The 22387-nt window shown below is 44.7% G+C and overlaps 1 protein-coding gene across 16 annotated transcripts in view; it reads right to left on the bottom strand.

Moving 5' to 3' along the window:
- The window catches only part of ATXN7L1 (ataxin 7 like 1), a 270331-nt gene extending 248400 nt beyond the window's left edge, over positions 1 to 21931 (bottom strand). For 4 of the 16 annotated variants that reach the window (XM_055392592.2, XM_055392589.2, XM_019031061.4 and 1 more), the window contains exons 1-2: positions 21701 to 21926; positions 21135 to 21203 (exon numbers count right to left, since the gene is read on the bottom strand). In XM_055392592.2, coding sequence (XP_055248567.1) covers positions 21135 to 21203; positions 21701 to 21881 — 250 coding nt within the window. In that variant the 5' untranslated portion in view covers positions 21882 to 21926. Of the gene's footprint in view, positions 1 to 21134; positions 21204 to 21700 lie in introns of all 16 variants that reach the window. The other 12 variants (XM_019031063.4, XM_019031060.4, XM_063708707.1 and 9 more) reach the window with 5 other exon arrangements.
- Positions 21932 to 22387: the final 456 nt, after the last annotated feature.

Genomic DNA, 22387 nt, shown 5'->3' on the forward strand with positions numbered 1-22387 from the left:
TGAAGCCCTCAAAGCTTTGCAGTTGTAAGCTGGGGCCAGCTTGTAAAGGCTCACAAGAGCTGATTGTTAAATTCTCAGGAATGTGGTGAGCCAATTATTAAATTATTAAAAGTTATACGACATAAGCTTACAATTGAATATAAAACTCATCATTTCCAATTTATCTTGCTACATTTCACTTATTATCTATGCTTTGAGTATGGGTTGGGAACTTTCTCTTTTCTTCTTCTTTTTTTTTTTTTTTTGACATGGAGTCTCACCCTGTCACCAGGCTGGAGTGCAGTGGGTGTGATCTCGGCTCACTGCAACCTCCACCTCCCAGGTTCAGGTGATTCTCCTGCCTCAGCCTCCCAAGTAGCTGGAACTACAGGTGTGCGCCACCACGCCCAGCTAATTTTTGTATTTTTAGTACAGACGGGGTTTCACCATGTTGGCCAGGATGGTCTTGATCTCTTGGCCTTGTGATCCGTCCGCCTCAGCCTCCCAAAGTGCTGGGATCACAGGCGTGAGCCACTATGGGTAGTAAAAATTTTAGGCTTTGTCTCAACTACTCCATGCAGGCATTGTAGTGCAAAAGCTAGCACAGACAATACATTAAAAAATGAGTGTGGCTGTGTTCCAATAAAACTTTATTAAAAACAGGCAGCCCATGGGCCACACGTTGCTAAATCCTGCTCTCAAAGTCATTTACCATCTAATGCATCTGTATGGAGGATATCCTACATAACAGTGTGCTGATGCATATCTCTTCCCAACTCTGAGTTCTGTGATATCACATTGACAGCTTGAAATGCAGTGGTAGGAGAGTTTACACCATGGAAATCATCACATACTACAAATCAGGGCATGATTTATTATTTTTTTGATTATCAAAATTTAAGAAAGTGATGGAGAAAATTTTAATGATGTAAGTTAAATTAAAAGAACAGTCAACCCTCTGAATCTGTGAGTTCCACATCTGCAGTTTCAACTTAATTGCAGATCAAAAATATGTGGAAGAAAAAGAAAAGATGCCTGAGTCTATACTGAACATGTACAGACCTTTTCCTCTTGTCATTATCCCCTAAACAATTCAGAATGACAACTATTTACACAGCATTTACATTGTATTAGGTATTATAAGTAATCTAGAGATTATTTAAAGTCTATGAAAAAACTGTATAGATTATATGTAAATACTACACCATTTCATATAAGGGATAAGAATCCAAGGATTTGGGGTCTCAGAACCAATCCTCCTTGGATATCAAGGGACAGCTGTATATCATGTCTCTAGCTTTATTGTGAATACTACAAAACAATGAGGACATATTCTTTTAGTACTTGAAAACCATTATTCAGTTCAGCAAGAAAGTCACGTCACTAACAATCAAGTGAAATTTTAACATTTATCTTTGTTCTTTCCCTTTCAACTTACTCACTGACTTAAATGAAAATATCAACCAATACTTATGTGAGGTTTGCACCTGTTTGTCAATTTAAACCTTAGGAAGGTTGGGGATATAAGAATTTGGCAGAAGTCAACCAAAGCATTTGGTAAGAATCTATAGACTATATGAAATTTACAAAAAAGAATTTAGGCTGGGCATAGTGGCTCAGGCCTGTAATCCCAGCACTTTGGGAGGCTGAGGCGGGTCGATCACCTGAGGTCAGGAGTTCAAGACCAGCCTGGCCAACATGGTGAAACCCTGTTTCTACTAAAAATACAAAAATTAGCAGAGCATGGTGGCGGGAGCCTGTAATCCCAGATACTCGGGAGGCTGAGGCAGGAGAATGGCTGGAACTTGGGAGGTGGAGACTGCAGTGAGCCGAGATAGTGCCATTGCACTCCAGCCTGGGCAACAAGAGTGAGACTCAGTCTCAAAAAAAAAAAAAAAAAAAGAATTTAAATATTTTATTCTTTATAAAGTATATGCCAAACAGCTTTTTTAAATCAGTAAAATGTATAATAAACATATATATCCATATGCACTAACTTTTTTAGATAGCAGATTGTTAAACATTTACTAGCACAACACTGATTCTAATAGAAAAGAACTTACAAATTAATTGGTCAGCAGCACCCAAAAAGTGTGTGTGTATGTGTGTGTGTGTGTGTGTGTGTGTGTGTGAGAGAGAGAGAGAGAGAGAGAGAAAACAACTCTCCCTCCAGCACCCTGAATGGAGAAAGCAAAACAAACACTAACACTACCAAAAAAAACAGAAGACTGTTTTCTGAAAACTCTACTTCAAAAAAAGACGGCATGGAGTTAGGCACTGAGTGTGTCTACAACTGGAATAAATTATGAACTGTTTCTCTTTGGTATTAATGGAGTTTCACCATAATTTCTTTTTCTAAAAGCAACCTCTTGAGGAACTCATAGCCCTCAAAGCCTTTGCTTAAGCTCTTCCTTCCCTGTACAATGCCCTGAACGTCCAAATCCTAGCTGCTGTGTTGCCTCTGCATGAGGTGTCCATTCATTCATTCTTTCACTCATTTTTCAAACATTAACTTGACTCCTACTAAATATCCTTTACTGTGGCCCATGTAAAACCACAAACCAAACAGCCTCTACCTTTAAGTCAAAGGTCTGAGACCCAGGTTAAAGGTCTGGCTGACCATAGACTGAGATATCTTCCTTCCCTGGGCTCTAAGGCATTCTAATCACATTTCATTTTCTAAGCAACATCAGAGTTCCCAGGTGCTGCAAGTGAGTTCCTAGGGGCAGGGCCACTGTTCCACCTTCACATTCCACACAGAGCCCAGCCCAGGGCCTTCCACCTCCTGGACAACTGGTCACTTTCTACGCAGTCAGCAATGCAGGAAGCACAGCTCTGGCTTCTGACTGGCAGAGCATCACTCATCATGATTTCCCATTTAACTTCAGTGGTTCAGCAGACCCAGGCTAAATACTGTGCTCCCTCTGAAAGGTGAGAGAAGGATTATTTTAAGTATAATTATCTTCTTCCTTCCCCAGGTTAAAGTAGAGGGTCACTTGACTGTGTGGGATAATATTTCTCAATGTTTTTAAACTCATGCTCTACCAAGATTGGATCACACTTTACTTCCTGAGGTTTGTACTACAAAGCTCACTTTCTCTCTAAGACTTCCCACTGATTGTGGTTTTCACACTATACAAGCATCTTCTTGAAATTCTAGTGCACCCAGTCCTAAACCTTGTTCCTCCTTAGCTTAAGAATCACAGGCCATCACCTTCACCTCCAAGATTAGGCTACAGAGGAAAAAAAAAAAGAATCATTGGCTGGTGCAGTGTTCATGCCTGTAATCCCAGCACTTTGGGAGGCTGAGGCAGGAGGATCGCTTAGGCCCAGGAGTTGGAGACCAGCCTGGGCAACATAGCAAGATCCTGTCTCTACAAAAAATAAAAAATTAGTGTGGTGTGGTAGTATGTGCCTGTAGCCCCAGTTACTCGGAAGGCTGAGGTGGGAGCATCGCTTGAATCAAGGAGGTCAAGGCTGCAGTGAGCTATGATCATGCCACTGCACTTCAGCCTGGGCAACAGAATGAGACTCTGTCTCTCAAAAAATGAAAATGAAATAAAATAAAAGAATCATCACTGTTCAACTACTTACTATGAGCACTGATAATTAAAGAGAAAAACTTAACTCTGCCCTTTTAGGAGGAATTTAATAGTTCATCCCATGTTGATGGGAAAGATGTCTTCTATATTGAAGAATGTCAACCAATAAAAGCAGATCAGAATGACAGAATTTGAAAATGACCATCCTACAATCCCCAAAGAAATAACTGATCCAGGCAAGGGTCATCAATGAATGCCCAGAGGATTCCACAAAATTTCCTTTTGGGGGACAGGATATTCACTGGGTGTCAAAGCATTACCCACAGAATGACATGCTAATTGCAGAAGGAAAATACAACGTTTGCAATGGGCAGAAGTGGTCACCACCTTACGAAGTCATCCATATCTAATCATAGGGCACCCTGATATCTTGTAACCCCTGGATGAGATGCTTAATGAAGCACTCAGAATCACCTGGGACACATTTGCACCAAAATGTTGAGTCTGAATCAAATGATAGATACTTAAGCTCAAACTTCCAGAACAGGGGAAAAACAGGGAATAGCAAAAACAAGGTAAGACACCCAAGGAAGTGGCAAGACAGACCAGAACAGGAAGCATTTTAAATGGCAATGTTTTATATATTTATATATAAAAATATGTATACATATATATAGAAATATGTATTATACATATATTCACACACATGTGGGGGAGGGATACTGTTCTAGATTAAAAGCTACTGAAGAGATATAACAACAAAATGCAATACATGAACCATAACAGGATCTAGTTTGAAAAATGCAGCTATAAGCTTTTGGGGGTGGGGGCATGACAGGTGAATTTTGAATGAGAACTGGGTATCAGATATGAGTATGGAATTACCATTAGTTTTCTAAGTGTGATACTGGTATTATGATTAGGTCAGAGAATGCCTCTAATTTTAGGAGATGCATGCTGAAGTATTTAGGGGTGTCATGCTGTCTGTGACTTACCAAATAGTTCAGCAAAAACATACATACATATTTATGTATGATGAGGCTCTGAGAATTTAAGTGAACAGCTCAAGGTAGCACAATCAAGATGTGGAAAAATGATAAATATTTAAAGGTGAAGTGTCGTGATGTCTACAACTTATTTTCAAATGCTACAGAAATATAAATATATATATATATATATACACATACATATACATATACACACACACAGTCGCATAATGACACTTTGGTCAACAACAGGTCCATACTCAGTGGTCCCATAAGAATATATAATACCATATTTTTTACTGTACCTTTTCTATGTTTCAATCTGTTTAGAGACACAAATGCTTACCATTGTGTTACAACAATTACCTACAGTATTCAGTACAGCAACATGCTGTACAGGTTTGTAGCCTAGGAGCAATAGGTTATACCAATAGGAATATCATAGAGTGAACTTACACAAACCTAGATGGCATAGCCTATTGCACACCTAGGAAATCACCTAATGACATATCTCTCAGAACATATCCCCATCATTAAGGAATGCATGACTGTATATTTCTTTTTCTTTCTTTCTTTTTTTTTTTTGAGAGAGAGTCTCACTCTGTTGGCCAGGCTAGAGTGCAGTGGCACGATCTCAGCTCACTCCAACCTCTGCCTCCTGGGCTCAAGCATTTCTCCCACCTCAGCCTCCCAAGTAGCTGGGGTTACAGGTGTGTGCAACCACGCCTGGCTAATTTTTGTATTTTTAGTAGAGATGGGGTTTCACCATGTTGGCCAGGCTGGTCTCGAACTCCTGACTCCGGGTAATCCACCTGCCTTGGCCTCCAAAGGCTGGGATTACAGGCGTGAGTCACGGTGCCTGGCCTGTATATTTCTTTATAAGACATATATACAGATAGATCTTTATATGTAAATATATATATATATATAAGAAAACAAGACAAAATGTGAACTGTTTAATTCTATAGGTGATCATGGTACCGTTATTTCAACCTTTTTATATGTGTGAAAAATTTTAACACTGAGCTGCAAGGGCAAAAAAGAGAATGGTGCAGGGTGGGGGTTACTACTGAATATTAAATGAAAAACTTCAGGTGCTCAAAGATGTCTGTGACTCTGCACCCCAGCGGTAGCATTTTTTCATGGAATTTTCTCTGCTGACCTAGGATGCTGGAGCTAATGTCCTAAGGTGAGCTGTGTTTTGCATTGTAGCTCCAGCTATCCACTTGAACGGAAACTTTAGGAGTCCTTCCAGTTCTTAGAATCTTGACAACTTCAAAATATCAGATGGTGAATCAAAAAACCTCATAGGCCATCTCCAGACTGACTTTTAAAAAATGAAAATACAAATGGGAACTGTTGTTTCATGGGTATGAAGTTTCAATTTTGTAAGGTGAAAAGAGTTATGAAGATTGGCTACACAATCATGTGAATGTCCTTGACACTACTGAACTTTACACTTGAAAATGGTTAAGATGGTATAGTATTTTACCACAATTTTCTTAAAAAAAGAAAAAGACAATACAGGTATTTCAAAAACAAGATGCTTAGTCGAACTATAACACTGCTGGTTGAAAGATAACTTAGGAAAGAAAAGGGGATGATATGATCGCTTTTCCTCCACCCTGCCTCCAGAAGATTCTAATGCAGCTATGATGACAAGACACATGTGGACCATGGGAAAAGTCTGCAGCAGTGCAAGGAGGTGCGAGGTTTGGGGGCAAAGTACATGCTGGGCATGGCTAGCATGCACAGGGTGCAGAGAAGGTCCAGGCGGGGTGGCCCGAGCGGCAGGGAGGCTTCCTTAGAAAGTATGGCTGGCCCTGGGGAAGGAGGATGAGGGGCAAGGGGAAGGGGAGAAGGGGAAGACACTAGATGCAGAGGGCAGGCAGATGCAGAGAAGGGGACAGAGAAAGGACTCCCCTTGTCCAAAGTGCTGCTGCAAAGGGCAGGCCACCTGTCCGGATAGGAAAGGACTGAGGACTTTGAATGCTGGTCGATGAGGAAGTGCTGAGAGGTTTTCACTTGAGGAACAAACTGATACATGTGAATTTTCAGAAGATTAATTTTTGAAGTGGTGTGCAGGTAAGATACAGACAGGAAGACCAATTAAATAGCTATTATAAAAATCTAGGTAGGCTATGAGGCAGGCTAGCTGGGATAGGGGTGGGGGAGTGGAGAGAGATGGAGAGGTGCAGGGAATTGCTAAGATGGGAGGGAGGGAGGAGAGGAGGAGGGGGTCTTTCTAAGGATAGTGATGGGGAAAACGCACAGGCTCGGCTTGCTCTTGGGTCTAGTGGAGTCTGAGATGCACAATGACATCTGTGAGGGGCTGTCTGGTGCGGTACCCGGGGGTGGGATGAGCACTCTGTGGAGGAGAGGTCAGGAAAGCTGCAGGCATGTTGGAATCGCCACACACAGGGACCACCTGGGGTGTGAACAGGAGCCAGGGTCCGGAGCAAATGCAGAGCAAACCGAGGGCAAAGCCTCACGCTCCAAGGGAGGAGCTGGCAGAAAGGGCACAAAAGCGGGTGCCATGAAAACTTCTGTGAAGCAAATATGATTTTCAAAAAGCTGTAGGGTTGTCTACTGTTTAAAGAAATGCCCAGTAACTCCATTTGGAAAGCAAATAAGCCCCTACTCTGTTTAAACCTGGCTTGTGTACCGGGTTTGTGTTCTGCCATTAAGTCTTTTGTCTCAGCCACTGAAAGTGGCAGGACTCATCTGAGTCCCTAATTCTCTCTGGGTCCTGCCCTGCTTCTGCAAAAGATGATGAGGAAGGGCACAATGATGGAAGGAGTAACTCAAGGGAACAGAAGCCTGGAGTCTGGGGACTTGGCTAACAGGGCTGTTGTACATGGGTTGGCCAAATGGATTCAACCTTAAGCAAATGTAACCAGTTCTGGTGGGCGTGGTGGCTGACTCCTGTAATCCCAGAACTGTGGGAGGCTGCAGTGGGAGAATCGCTTGAGCCCAGGAGTTAGAGACCAGCCTAGGCAACATAGGGAGACCCCGTCTCTAAAAATAATAGAAAAAATTAGCCAGGCATGGGGGCGTGCACCTGTGGCCCAGCTACTTGGGAGGGAGGCTGAGGTGGGAGGATCACTTGAGCCCGGGAGGTCAAGGCTGCAGTGAACTATGATTGTACTACTGCACTCCAGCCTGGGTGACAGAGCTACTGCCCCTTCCCACCCAAAAATGTGACCAGTTCCTCTTTTCCAGTGGATCACCGTCTTCTTGCCAGTCTGGCTGGGATTCTGTCCCATTAAGTGTAAAAGGTGCTTGAACCCACAAGCTCCAGGTCCTTATCAGAAGAATCAAACCACCAGCTGGTAGACAATGGGGTCTGGGCCCATCGAAGGTCACTTGAAACCCCACACAGAGGAGGTGATTAATTAGGAGAGGGGACAGCACTGAGGAGGAAAGGACTGTCAAGGACTCTTCTGGTCTGTGAAACCACTGCGAGAGAGACAGGGGGGTGACACCAGCTCCTCTGGGACCAGCAGGGCAATCACTATAAAATGCTTAAATGTCCCAGTTAATGGAGAATGGGTGAAATCCAAAGTCACGGGAAGTAAATGTCGCCACATCGTCCTGTCCTCATGTGAGAGATGCATTCTGTGCCTTTCCCAGCCACTCCAATCCAAAGGATCCTCTTTGTCACTGCCCTCTCAGAGCCAGTGACAACTAGGGCATCTCTGTGGCTATAGAAGGTAAAGGACTTTCACACCCACTTAGCAGGCATATCACCATCAAAAGTACACCTCTAATGTGGCGGTATTGAAGAGCGATCTCCGCTCCGTCATCCTAGAGAGCGCACCCTTCATGAAATTACTAACAATCCCAATGCCATGAGGGAAACTGAACAGCGGCCTAGAAGATGTTCAAAAGGAGGAAAAAGAGAGAAATCATCACTCTAGATAGACGCCCCTGGAGTTGCTTGGCAACCATCTTTGCTAACACCTTCTCCCAAAAAGGAACACAGTTTGCATTAGCTCCTGTGATTTCCCTGAGGCCAGGATTCTGGCCACAGAGGCCCCAAAGCTGGGGCCTTGGAATGAGAAAGCGTTTCCCTGATGGGGAGACCCAGGGCCCTATCAGGAGGCCACTGGCTTACACAGGCAAGGGGGAATGAAAGGTAGTTCAGCCTTGCCATTTTGCTTAAAGAACAAGCTCTCTTGGGCAAAGATGGTGAGAGGATGAGTGAAGCCAGGTGCCCAGGTGCAACACTTAAGGGGCACTCACTCCACACTTGCAGAAGCCCACGTGAGCCCCTCCTTAAACAGGTGTCCTGGGCGCCTGCTTGCTTCCCCTTAGTCCTAACCCTGCTCCTAAGATGACAGACATCAGGACACAGTGCTTAGAGCACAGCCTCTGGAATCAGCCTGCCTTGGGGTTCAGGGCAGCTCTACTATTCCCCAGCTATGTTACCTTGGGTAAATCACTTGACCTCTCTGAGCCTCAGCTTCCCAATCTCTGAAATAGGGTTGATAACAGGATTTGCCTCACAGGGTGGTCATGAGGATTAAATGTGAACATGCACATTTAGCCCTGTGCCTGGCACCTAGTTAATGCCCAATAAAAGACAGCTAGGATTGTTACTTAAAAACAAAACAAAACAAACAAAAAAACACATAAGTTGGACTGTGTTTAGCCCAAAAGGTACCAGAAAAATAAATTTAAAACACAAACAAAAAACTCCAAAAGGAAATACATAAGCAGCTCCCTAGAACCCCTGAACCTGGATCTATAGAATCAGAATCTCTGTGGGTGGTCCTGGCATATTTGCTTTTAAAAAGCTTCCCAAGGAATTTTCAAGGTAGGCAGGGTTGAGAACCACTTCTCTCAACCAATAAACAGTAGTTCTCAAAGTTCAGGAAACATCAGAGCCACCTGAGGAGCCTGTTTAAAATGCACGTTCCTGGTCAGGTGTGGTGGCTCGCGCCTGTAATCCGAGAACTTTGAGAGGCCAAGGTGGGAGGATCACTTGGGCTCAGGAGTTTGAGACCAGCCTGGGGAATATAGCAAGACCTTGTCTCTACTAAAAGTCAAAAAAAAATTAGGCAGGCATGGCAGCACACGCCTGTAGTCCCAACTACCTAGGAGTCTGAGGTAGAAGGATCACTTGAGCCCTGGAGATCGACGCTGCAGTGCGCTTGATCGTGCCACTGCACTCCAGCCTGGGTGGCAGAGAGAGGCCCTGTCTCAAAAAAAAAAAAAAAAAAAAAAAAAAAAAAAAAAAAAAGCACATTCCTGGTTGCTGTGCTTCACTCCTGGTTGTTTCGTTTTAGTATGACCAGCCTGGGGCCGGGGGCATGAAGTACCCTACAGGACAACACAGCAGGGTCTCCAGAATGAACACACTTTGTAAAACATTGAAACAGATTCATTCTTTTTTTTTTTTCTTTTTTTTGAGACGGAGTGTCACTCTGTCCCCCAGGCTGGAGTGCAGTGGTGCAATCTTGGCTCACTGCAACCTCCGCCTCCCGAATTCAAGCGATTCTTCTGCCTCAGCCTCCCAAGCAGCTAGGACTACAAGCACATGCCACCATACCTGGCTAATTTTTGTATTTTTTTTAGTAGAGATGGGGTTTCACCATATTGGCCAGGCTGGTCTCAAACTCCTGACCTCATGATCCACCCGCCTCGGCCTCCCAAAGTGCTGGGATTACAGGCATGAGCCACAGTGCCCAGCCCCAGATTCACTCTTGAAACTAACAGTACAGGGACACCAGTCCAATCCCTTTGTCTTTATTCTGGGCATCCTTAAAGAACTGGAGACATACAAGTTGACAAAAGATGCCTGGTAAGCCCCTGGCATACCCCAGAGCAGTAAGAACGCAGTCTGTCCCCTGGAAGTGGCAGCTCTTAAGACAAAGGCGAAGACCCAAGTGCCTGGTAAAAACAACGATCATCACAACAAAGGCTTACATTACTGAGTACCTACTTTATATCAGATAGCATCTCATTTATTTCCACAACAATTCTGAGAGGTACTATTATTCCTACTCTGGAAAAGAAAAGTAGAAATTGAGGCTTAATTTAATACACAGCCAATAAATGGTCAAGATTTAAATAATGCTCCATTAAACTCCCAAGCCTGCAATGCCAATGAACCTTTTTGTGTGTGGTAAAATACACATAACATAAAATTTACCATTTTAACTTTTTTTTTTTTTTTTTTTTGAGACGGAGTCTCGCTGTGTTGCCCAGGCTGGGGTGCAGTGGCATGATCTCAGCTCACTGCAACCTCCGCCTCCCGGGTTCAAGTGATTCTCCTGCCTCAGCCTCCTGAGCAGCTGGGACTACAGGCACGTGCCACCATACCCAGCTAATTTTTTGTATTTTGAGTAGAGATGGGGTTTCACCGTGTTAGCCAGGATGGTCTCGATCTCCTGACCTCGTGATCTGCCCACCTTGGCCTCCCAAAGTGCTGGGATTACAGGCGTGAGCCACTGCACCCAGGCCATTTTCACCATTTTTTATGTGTACGGTTAGTTCTGTGACATTAAGTATATTCACAATGTTGTACAACCATCACCACAGTCCATCTCCAGAACTTTTGCATCTTCCCCAACTGAAACTCTGTATCATGGAAACACTAACTCTCCGTTTCCCCTTCCCCAGCCCCTGAATATCCACCATTCTACTCGCTGTCTGTATGAATCTGACTCCTCTAGGAACCTCATTATAAATGGAATCACAGAGTATTTGTCCTTTTGTGACTCATATACTTTTTGAGAACTGGACTATCACCTTGGTCTGATATAACCAAACTGGGACCATGTCTCCAGCATCTTCCATACCCCTGGAATGCTGAACTCACCTGTGGTTAGTATCATCGGACTGGGTGTCCTGTGTCCCCACCCCACCCCAGGACTCTGTGGCCTGTCAATGCCTTGAGGTAAGGTCACGTAACTCCCACTCCCCCTACAGTTAAGGGTATCCTTACACCATTAATGTTCACAGATTTACAATTAGCATCACAGAATCAGGTACACCGGTAAGTGCTTCTGTGTTCAAAGAGCCTATCATCGACTCACTTTTATCTTCCCCATTATGGTGACCTGGTGCCACTTTGTCCTGCCCTGGAGAGTATTTATTTGGTTTCCATTTCTTCTGTAAGCACTTGATCCCTTAAAATTGGCAAGCAGAATTGTGTTGAGAAACCACAGGTACAAGGATAAAGCGTCTCCATAAAAACATTGCTTTCCCCACAGCAGAATTCCAGCTTCACTTATAGACGACTAGGGCAGCCAGGTCTAGCCCCTGAATATTAAGGATGCTCCGCTGTAGCCTCAGCCCACTTGCAAGAAGGGATTTCCTGAGGTTTCATCATTAGTTCAAGCACCTCAGGGTCCAAATCCAGGTCCATTTGGCAGTCTGAGCTCTACCACAGGAGAGAGTAAGAGAATGCCAGCCAAACGGCATCAGCTGGGAGCACGTAATCAGCAGAACACTGGACCGGGAGATTTAGGAGACAGACACACACAGAAGTCAGTCCTTGCCATTCCTACAATATTCTGAAAAAGTAGAACCCACTGGCTAAATCTCTCCCTCTCCATTACGGCTATGTTTGATTATTGCAATCACTCAGTGACCACTGTCTCCAGATGTGAATAGTGGGCCACCTCAGTGTGTGGGGTCCTTAGAGAAAAGGGATTTGACCAGGACAAGGTCTCACTGCATTGGGTACTACCATCTTATGCCTACTTCTGAAATATGTCATGAGTGAAACAAAATGTCATAAACGAAACGTTAGCCTGAAGGATATAAATGCAACCAACCCGGAAAACCATACAGAAACAAATCTGCCTAACTTTTCTAAATCAATTCTGCAGCAGAGATGGCAGGCCCCTGGGAACCGCCGGCTGAAAGCATCAACATGGCCTCACAGTCTTAACTGATGCTGCAGACCACCTGGCACACAGGTCAGAAGGCCTCAGGAATCAGACCCTCCCCTGCCCTTTGTACCTTCCCGGGCTTAACATGGAAATCATGAAAGCAGCCACTTTGCTTTCCGTCATGTGCATCCCCATTCCAGACATATCCCGTGGGTAATCAAACTGCAGAGAACGCCAGTTGTATTTTCAGCCTGACTTTAAATATAAACTGAAATCCTTAATGCTTCACCAATGCGATGTGGTACTTTTGACATCGGGGGCCACTGTATAATAAATGCCATCATTACCAGAATTGATGCTTTGGGTCTCCTCCACCCACAGTGAAGGAGGGTTGGGCCACCCAGAATTAGAACCTGCAACTCACTATTGTCACCAGTGACTGCAGACTGGACTCCAAGGTTTGGAAGAGTCATCTTGGGAACTTTGGGAGGAGGGTTCCCTGGGGGACCAAGTCTTCTTTCTCTTTAGATCCCCCCAAATGTAGCTCAGCGCCAGGGGATAGTCACAGTCCAGGTATATCTGCTGAGTAATCGACAAGGCTGACTTACATGGGCTGAAGGCCTAACACATGGACAGATATTGGCAGAATATTTCTGTATCTTAGTCTATTTTTCTTGTGTTCTTACCTCTCCAGCCTCCCCAGCCAGTGATTCTCTATCAGAGTGATTTGTCCCCCTGGGACATTTGGCAATGTACGGAGATATTTTTGGTTGTCTAAACTTGGGGGAGGGGAGGGAGGCACTGCTGGCATCTAGCAAGTGGAGGCGCAGGATGCGGCTCAGCATCCTGCCATACACAGGACAGCGCCCCCAAAAAGAAGCATCTGGCTCAAACCATCAGTGGTGCCACTGGTGAAAAATATTATACTACTCTGTGCTTTGCTATCTTTACTCCGGCAAGAGGACTTTTTAGGTTCAGAACAGTCTATATTCTCTGGCACTTGGGCCTTTATCCCTGTCATTTCCTCTAACTCTGTCCTGCCCAGCTCTACACATGGGTAACTTCCTGTATCCTCCAGGTTTTAGCTTACATAAGATTTCCTCTGGGAGGCCTGCACTGAGCCCCTACCTCAGTGAGGCCCCCCACCATGACCTCCAGCAGCACCTGAGTTTCCCTATCAGAGCACTCATCGCGGTCTACCTGTACTTTTGCCACCAGGCTGGAAGCACCCTGAGAGCAGGCAGGGGTTGTGGTTTTCCACTGCTGTGTCCCTGGTGCTAGCCCAGTGCTGGCACGTCAGGAGAGCTCCCTCCAGGTCAAACACATAAGGGAGGCTGAGAAACAGTTGAGGGTATTAAAAACTTGGCAAGACACCCAGAGGCTTAAATTACTACCCTACTATGCAGGCACCAAAAGAGAACATGGTGACTTCTCAAGAACTGACATGGACAGCTCTCTAAGATAAATGGAAATGGCAAGATATCAGCTAATACTATAGGTTTCTCTCATTCACATGAGAACAAGAAGACAAAATTATATATGTATCTACTTGAATGCACACAGAATATCTTTGGAAGAATACACAAGCAACTGGGGATGGGGTGGGAGGGAGACTTACTTTCCACTTGGATAGCCTTTTGAATTTTGTAACATGAACATTATTAAAAAATAACAAGTAGTTTTAAAATGAATGTGTATGTGTGTGTAATGGTCTACATCTTCTAGCAGTAAAAACATTATTCTCATAGAATGATACAGGATGAGACCCTGGTACAGGGCAACTTAGAAGGCAAATTATCATATACAGTGTTTCAGTGTGTCCATCCTCGCTTCCTGTTGTGGAAGGAGACAGAGCCACATTTCTTCCACATGGGAACCCAGGCACAAGGAAATAATTGTATGTATAAAGAAATACTCATTTTGGAAGCTTTGTATTTTCCAAACTAGATGATCAGGATGTCCTTTCTCATCTTTGTTGTGTTGGTTGTGGCATGCCCCTGCTCCATCAGTGGGCTGCACCTGTAGAGCTTATAGGTCTCCAAGCCCTTCCCTTCTCCTCCGTCTCATCTTTCCTCCCTACCACCTTTAAGCCACTCCATCTCTCCCATCCTTCCATCCCAAAAGCTGGGCCAGATAAGAGAGATGATAATGAAACGCCAAAGTGAACAAATGTTACTGCTTGTTAGCAAAAGGGGAGGAAGGTAGGCTTAATGGGGAATGAAGTTGAAATTAATGGTAAAAATGAGGTTTATCTGTGTAATCTGTGGACTTTGTGTCTTCCCGTCTCCTATTAACATAGATAACAGAGTTGTCTATAATGATAAAGGGAAGCTGTTCGCAGTTTCCCATAAATCTCCATGGCCTGCTGCTGGCTTCTCTGGCTTGGATTCTAAGAAAACTTCATTCTTAACCAGGTCAGTTGCCACCTTCTCCAATTTGCTCCCATCCAGCCGCAACTGCAAGACTCCTAAGCCTGAGCTGAACATGCTCCTATGTTCTCTGCACCCTCCTATATCCCAGCCCAATTCCACCAGCATCTCAGAAGAACAGCAAACTCTTATAGTCACAGCAATATCTTACTGGCCCCAGCACAATTTTCAAATTGGAAACTTTCCACCAGTTTATCTACATCACATCAAAACATGTGGGAACGTTAAAACACAGGCAAGTTTTCAAAGTGACAAGTGTAGGCTTCCAAGAGACCCAAACAGGAATCTATTCAGGACTTTTTTTTTTCTCAGTGATAAAATAAAACAACTTATCGATCATTGAAAAAAGTTTTTTAGATCTCCCAGTCCCCAGAAAGAACTTTGTATAAACTCTTCTTAGCCATAGGCCATATACAGCCTAAGTATTATTCGACAGCGGTTGATAAAACTTATCAATGATCACTTAACTGCACTCTATTAAAAACACTGATATCTGGCCGGGTGCGGTGGCTCATGCCTGTAATTTGTAATTACATGCCTGTAACTTTGGGAGGCCGAGGTGGGCGGATCACAAAGTTAGGAGATTGAGACCATACTGGTTAACACGGTGAAACCCAGTCTCTACTAAAAATACAAAAAATTAGCCAGGTGTGGTGGTGGGCACCTGTAGTCCCAGCTACTCGGGAGGCTGAGGTGGGAGAATCACTTCAACCTGGGAGGTGGAGGTCGCAGTGAGCTGAGATCGCACCACTGCACTCCAGCCTGGGCGACAGAGGGAGACTCCATTTCAAAAAAAAAAAAAAAATTGATATCCATAGAAATTGTTTCTTTAAAAAATCATTAGTGTCATAAAATTATAACAAAATGGTTTACTCTAAAAATAAAGTTTCTGCTACGTATCTTTTCTTTTCATCACAGATTAGTTTAAAATCCTAATTAGAATAAAGTTTTCTAGAGCTAGCTTCATTAATAATGATAATAATAGTAAAAGCCAACATTCATTAAGCACTTACTATGTGCTAAGCCCTTTTGTATTATCTCATTTAATCATCACAACAACCTTATTCTTTTCTGTCTTATAGTTAGGGACACTTATGAGGCACAGGAACCCTATTCCTTATCTATGAATTGGTATTCTTTAAAAAAAAAAACTTCAGGTGAGGCAAGGGGAACATCTTTCTAAATCACTGAGAGCTTTTCCCTAATTAGCTTGAAAAAGCTGAGGAGGAAATTATTTGAAAAAGTTAGCACAGAAGAATGGCCATCCTTGGAATTTTCTCTCATAAACACCTTTCACAGATTAGGCTAATAAGGTTTCTGGGAGTCCTCCTCTCAGGAAATCTGAATGCCTGACTGATCCAAGCTGACTGGGGTCAAATCATTCCTCACTAGGGGAACACATTGGGTTTTGGACTCAGAACCCCACTTTTCTCGGAATGCTGAAGGCCAGATACCATTCACAAATGATTTGCAGCAGAATATTGCTTGTGTATGAGATGCAGTGATTTTTGCCACCAAGAAGTTATAAATTGAGAAAATAAACCCAGTTATTTTTGAAGTAGTTTAAGATATTTTTAATGTGAGGGCTTGGGTTTTTTTTTTTTTTTTAAGTTTCTTTAGAAACAGTTTGCCTGCTATAACTGCATCTCAAAGGAAGGTACATTCAATAGAGAAGCTTGGGTTCAGAGGTCTCAAAGGGACCTCAGAGGACATTCAGTCCCACCCCCCTTTCTTTAAATATGGGCGAATAGGCCAAGAGAAGTGAAACGACTTCCAAAGGGCATAGATCAAAATGTAGGAAGCTGACTCAAAGTGCTCTCTTGCTCCTTCCAGTACCCAGGTTGTCCTGGATATAATCCCATCTAAGCATATCCACCCATGGATCTAGCAACGCCTTCTGAACCCAGGTGATGACAACATTCAAAAGTATTTGGGGCCAGGTGCAGTGGCTCATGCCTGTAATCCCAGCACTTTGGGAGGCTGAGGCAGGCAGATCACCCGAGGTCTGGAGTTTGAGACCAGCCTGGCCAACATGGTGAAACCCATCTCTACTAAATATACAAAATTAGCTGGGCATGGTGGCGCATGCCTGGACTCCCAGCTACTTGGGAGGCTGAGAAAGGAGAATCGCTTGAACCCACGAGGTGGAGGTTGCAGTGAGCCAAGATCACGCCATTGCACTCCAGCCTGGGCAACAAGAGCGAGATTCTGTCTCAAAAAAAAAAAAAAAAAAATTGGCAAATTCCTCTTAGCTATAATTTAGCTAATTTTAGATGAAATAATAACAATGACATGAAAACTTTATTACAGACATTTCAAAGCATCCAGTTAACATTTCATACATTATAGGTGGAGAACTGAAAGAAATGGAAAGAATTGAAAGAAAGTTTAAAGGGGTGAGGAATGGGGAACTGTATTACAGTAATCAAGTTATTCAAAAAGTCTGCAAGTCCTTGCTGTGTCTTCTGAAGTTGTGGCCAGATAGAGGTAGAAACCAAAATAATTTTTTTTTTTTTTTTTTTTTGAGCTGGAGTCTCGCTCTTTCGCCCAGGCTGGAGTGCAGTGGTGCGATCTTGGCTCACTGCAAGCTCCGCCTCCCGGGTTCACGCCATTCTCCTGCCTCAGCCTCCCAAGTAGCTGGTTCACACCATTCTCCTGCCTCAGCCTCCCAAGTAGCTGGGACTACAGGCGCGTGCCACCACGCCCGGCTAATTTTTTGTATTTTTAGTAGAGACAGGGTTTCACCATGTTAGCCAGGATGGTCTTGATCTCCTAACCTCCTGATCCACCCACCCCGGCCTCCCAAAGTGCTGGGATTACAGGCGTGAGCCACCATGCCTGGCCAAACCAAAATAATTCTTATTTCACATTTCCAGCCTAACTTCTCTTCCTGAGTTTAGTCTATTAAAAATATATGACACCAATGTTCATAGTGGCATTACTCAAAATGGCCAAAATATGGAAACAACCCAAATGTCCACCAACAGATAAGTGGATAACAAAATGTAGTATATATACACAATGAAATATTATTCAGCCTTAAAAAGGAATGAAGTACTGATCCATGCTACAACATGGATGAGCTATGAAGAGATGCGAAGCGAAATAAACCAGATACAAAAGGATACAGATTGTATGACTCCACTTATATGAGGTATTAGAATAGGCAACTTCATAGAGACAGAAAGTAGAACAGTGGTTACCAGGGCTGAGAGGAATGGGGAATGGGGAGTGATTGCATAATGGGTACAGAGTTTCTGACTGGGATGATGGAAAATTTGGGAAATGGAAAGTGATGATAGTTGTGTAATATTATGAAAGTACTTAGTGCCACTGAATTGTATACTCAAAATGGTTAAAATGATAAATTTTATGCTATGTATATTTTACCACACACAAAAAAAACATCAAAATCGGAACCACCCGCCAGGCACGGTGGCTCATGCCTGTAATCCCAGCACTTTGGGAGGCCGAGGCAGGTGGATCACGAGGTCAGGAGATCGAGACTATCCTGGCTAACACGGTGAAACCCCATCTCTACTAAAAATTCAAAAAATCAGCCGGGCTTGGTGGCGGGAGCCTGTAGTCCCAGCTACTTGGGAGGTTGAGGCAGGAGAATGGTGTGAACCCGAGAGGCGGAGCTTGCAGTGAGCTGAGACTGCGCCACTGCACTCCAGCCTGGGTGGCAGAGCAAGACTCTGTCTCAAAAAAACAAAACAAAACAAAACAACAACAACAACAACAACAAAAATCGGAACCACTTCCCTTCAATTCCCAGTTGGAATTTCTAAACTGTATTTTGTTCATTCATTCCCATTGAAGCCGAATTTCTTCTCAAGACCTGCTTAAAGCCAACAGTATCATGGACAATCTACATACATTCATAAGCACAGGTACACAGCCACACACAGGCTACTTTGTGTCCTGCAGTGACCCATCCACAAACATGTATCCGTCCCAGGACTTTGTTGATCACTCCAACAAGAGGGCCCATGGCAAGCATTACTGGAGATCCAGGTAACCAAATAAACACCCTGTCTCAGCTCAACCCTTCAATTTCTCACCATGGGAGAATACGTATTCAGTATGTAGATATTTTATCTATAAAGAAAACTGCATGCATATATACCAGAAAGACCATCGGGAATTGCTCACCCAAGTCTGTTCCACCAGGCCTGTGAACAAAGAGATTTCAGCCCATATATGGCTATTTTGGTGAAGTTAGCAATTTCAAGTTACGCTGAACGGTGGGTGTCCTTAATGCAAATGTGTATAATTAGGAGCTAAATCTTTGTACCTTTATAGGACAAAGGACCTAATAAGCGGGATGTACCACCTGTGACTTCTGAGGAAAGAAGAGCTTTTCATTTTTTCTTAAAAGAATCCGTTTCTCAGCCAGGCACGGTGGCTCATGCCTGTAATTCCAGCACTTCGGGAGGCCAAGGTGGGCAGATCACAAGGTCAAGAGATCAAGACCATCCTGGCCAACATGGTGAAACCCCGTCTCTACTAAAAATACAAAAATTAACTGGGTGTGGTGGCACGTGCCTGTAGTTCCAGCTATGCAGGAGGCTGAGGCAGGAGAATCGCTTGAACCCGGGAGGCGGAGGTTGCAGTGAGCCAAGATCGTACCACTGTACTCCAGCCTGGCGACAGAGTGAGAATCCGTATCAAAAAAAAAAAAAAAAAAAATCTGTTTCTCATGAGGCAAAGAGAATCTGAGAACAACAGTCTTCTGAAATAGAAACAGGGACTGGGGGGAAAGGATGTGAGTTTTGTGTGTGATAGTCATAACCCATCACCCAGACCTGAGAGGTGCCAATCCTGTGCTATACCATGACCTTTACTCAACTTTAATTTAAAGATTTCCACAGCCTCATCATCTTTTATGGACACGTTGCCAGTAGCCTGATAACTGGGTCTTGCAAGCACTTAGAGATCTCAAGAGTTTGTGTGTGAAGAAAAATAATCTCTAGTGATGCTTCCCACTGCCAACACACATGAACATTTAACACAAATAAGCTGCCACTTGTAAGAAGTCCACTTGACATCAATCCCTTGTGCATCCTGAAGACACATGTCAAGATCACACTAAGATATTTAGAAGCAAACATCTTTAGAATAATGTTTTGTTCCCAAAGTGCTTAATTAGCAGAAACACTATGCTAGGGAACTGTCCTTGAATATGTACGCATTTTAACCTTCATGTTGTTTTTTCTGAAGCACAAAATTTCCTCTCAGTGGATGGTCAGGAAATGATTGGGCACAGACAACCAACCATCTGAAGTGTTGATTCATAAAATGAGTTCCATCTTTCCACGCAGGCTTCAGCTGCCTTCCAGGGTGACATCCCTTTTTATGAGGGGGACCATTCTTTGGCGTCTAATGGCCTTTTCTCCATTCATTTGGGATGACCAATGCACCTATGGCCTACTTATGTCTGAACTCTTTCAATACCACCAACCTCTTCTGTCCCCTTGTGCCATCTTCCCACCCCCAATTTCAGCCAATTATGTTTATAAGACATCAGTTAGTGAATCACAATTCAAATGAATCCATCTATTTGCTTAGCAGCAAGTGGCCCCTGGAGTTGCTCCATTTGAAGCCCATAGGCCAGAGTTACATACGGCAGGCTTGCAAATGAGAACAGGATATGATTTATTTATGACGACCATATGTGTTTGATGCCCAATTGCAGCAGGTTGTGGCTTCTCTTGCATATCTTGGTCTGGGATGACCTATCTACTCAGTGTGTCCCATTTCAGGTACCGTATTTCCATGCTGGGAAAAGAGAGATGATGACTGCTGAGGGGCTGCACATACAGATGCTCCTAACCCTGCTTGCCACATAACAATCTGTGACCAAATGCAAAGTGGGCCAAACGTAACTTGCTGCAAAGGTTTGCCATGTACAATGGTTTTCAGTGGTGAGTGGAGAAGCAGCTGCTGGAATGACTGACCATGTGGGGTTCATTAAGCTGTTGTGCATTCACCCACGAGAAAGGCTGGGATGCTTGTGAAGGGAACTCCACTCTTCATTTCAGAAATTTTAACGCCCCACCATTTGGCAATGATGCTCCCAAGGAGAATGGCAGATATGCATCAGAAGGTTCAAACGTGGAGTCCAACTGAAGTGCAGTAAACTTCTGCCTTCAACAGTCTCACCCCCCTTTACCCCCCAGTTGTATTTATACTTTGAAAGAAGTTAACATGAAGCAGTAGTCACCTGGGCGTGCTCAATTTTTGACAAGCCTTAGTCACTCTGTACCCAGCAGAACAATTCACATTATATTCGAAATCCTGTGAAGATTCTGCCACACATGCTAACACTAAAATGCCAGTAGCTCCACTTACCTTCTTTATTAAGCCTCATAACCTCCCTGCTTTTTCCACCCTCTTTTCCAGCCTCTTCTAAATCTACATCTGCAGATGAAAAAGAAAAGGAAAACAGAAAATAAGGAAAAAAGGGGGGAAAAAAGCCAAAGTCAAGGGGGGAGGGAGAGTGTTTATTTGCAAACAGATCGATATAAATACTGTATATGAAATTCTTTCAAAAATTGACAATGCAACATTTTCTCCCAAGTCTGGGTTTCCATCTACCTGGCCCAGATAGGTACCCAAAAAACTATGCAAGCAGCAACAGAGTAGCCTTTTAAACGGACAACACCGTGGGGCTGCGAGCCCACCCCGCGGGCTGCCACGGGGAGCCGGGCACAGACAGACAGACAGCCCTGGCAGCCGGGCCTCTCCCTGTGCATTGATGATCTGTCTCTGTGTGTATTTATTTAGAGAGAGAGGGAGAAGCATGGAGGACACCGGGGGCCACTCTCTCTCTCACACACACACTTTTTCCCAGTGGCTCTAGGTGAATGGAAAGGTTACAGGATAATAAAAGGAGGAGGAGGCGGTGGGGTTCTTACTGTCGGAGCAGTGTAATTTGGCGGCGTCGATCCAGGAGGACCAGGGTTTGCCCAGAAACGCCTCCGGACTGGGCACTTTGCGATCCAGTGTCGCCATTGCTCTTCCTTCTTGTTGCTTTTTCCCTGTTCCTTCGGCAGCAGCAGCCGAGAGACACGGGATTCGAGAACGCTCCGACGTCATCTTCGGAACGTTCCGACATTGAGTGTTCTGAAAGGGGGAGGGAGGGAGGAAGGGCGGGATGGGAGGAGGGCGGCGGAGGAGGAGGGGAGAGGGAGCGGAGGAGGGGCGGGCGCTCGGGCTCCCGGAGCCGGCTCGGTGGGGCTCGCGCGCCCGCGGCCGCCAGGGGCAGCAGAGAGGCACCTGCAGTCCGCGCCCGCCCGCCCGCCGGGGGCCGCCCGCCTGCCGGGGAGGGGCAGCGCGGACGGGCGAGCGCCGCGTGCGGGAGAGCGAAGGCTGCAGCGCGCCCGGCAGCCGGGATGCAGCGGCGCCGCCCAAGCCTGGGGCGCAGGGGTCGGGGCACACGGGGATAGGCCCGACGCGGGGCCGAAGGAAGGGTGGTCTTTCCCGCAGAGTTGCCGCTGGAGGACCGAAAGTTTTGCAGGCAGCCCTTGCTTCCAGCTTGTCGCTCTCTCCCCGCGTCCCTGTCGCCCAACGCAAGGCGCCCCCGCTGGGGTCCCGACGGCTTG

This window comes from Gorilla gorilla, chromosome 6, assembly GCF_029281585.2.
Source record: "Gorilla gorilla gorilla isolate KB3781 chromosome 6, NHGRI_mGorGor1-v2.1_pri, whole genome shotgun sequence".
Taxonomy (NCBI): domain Eukaryota; kingdom Metazoa; phylum Chordata; class Mammalia; order Primates; family Hominidae; genus Gorilla; species Gorilla gorilla.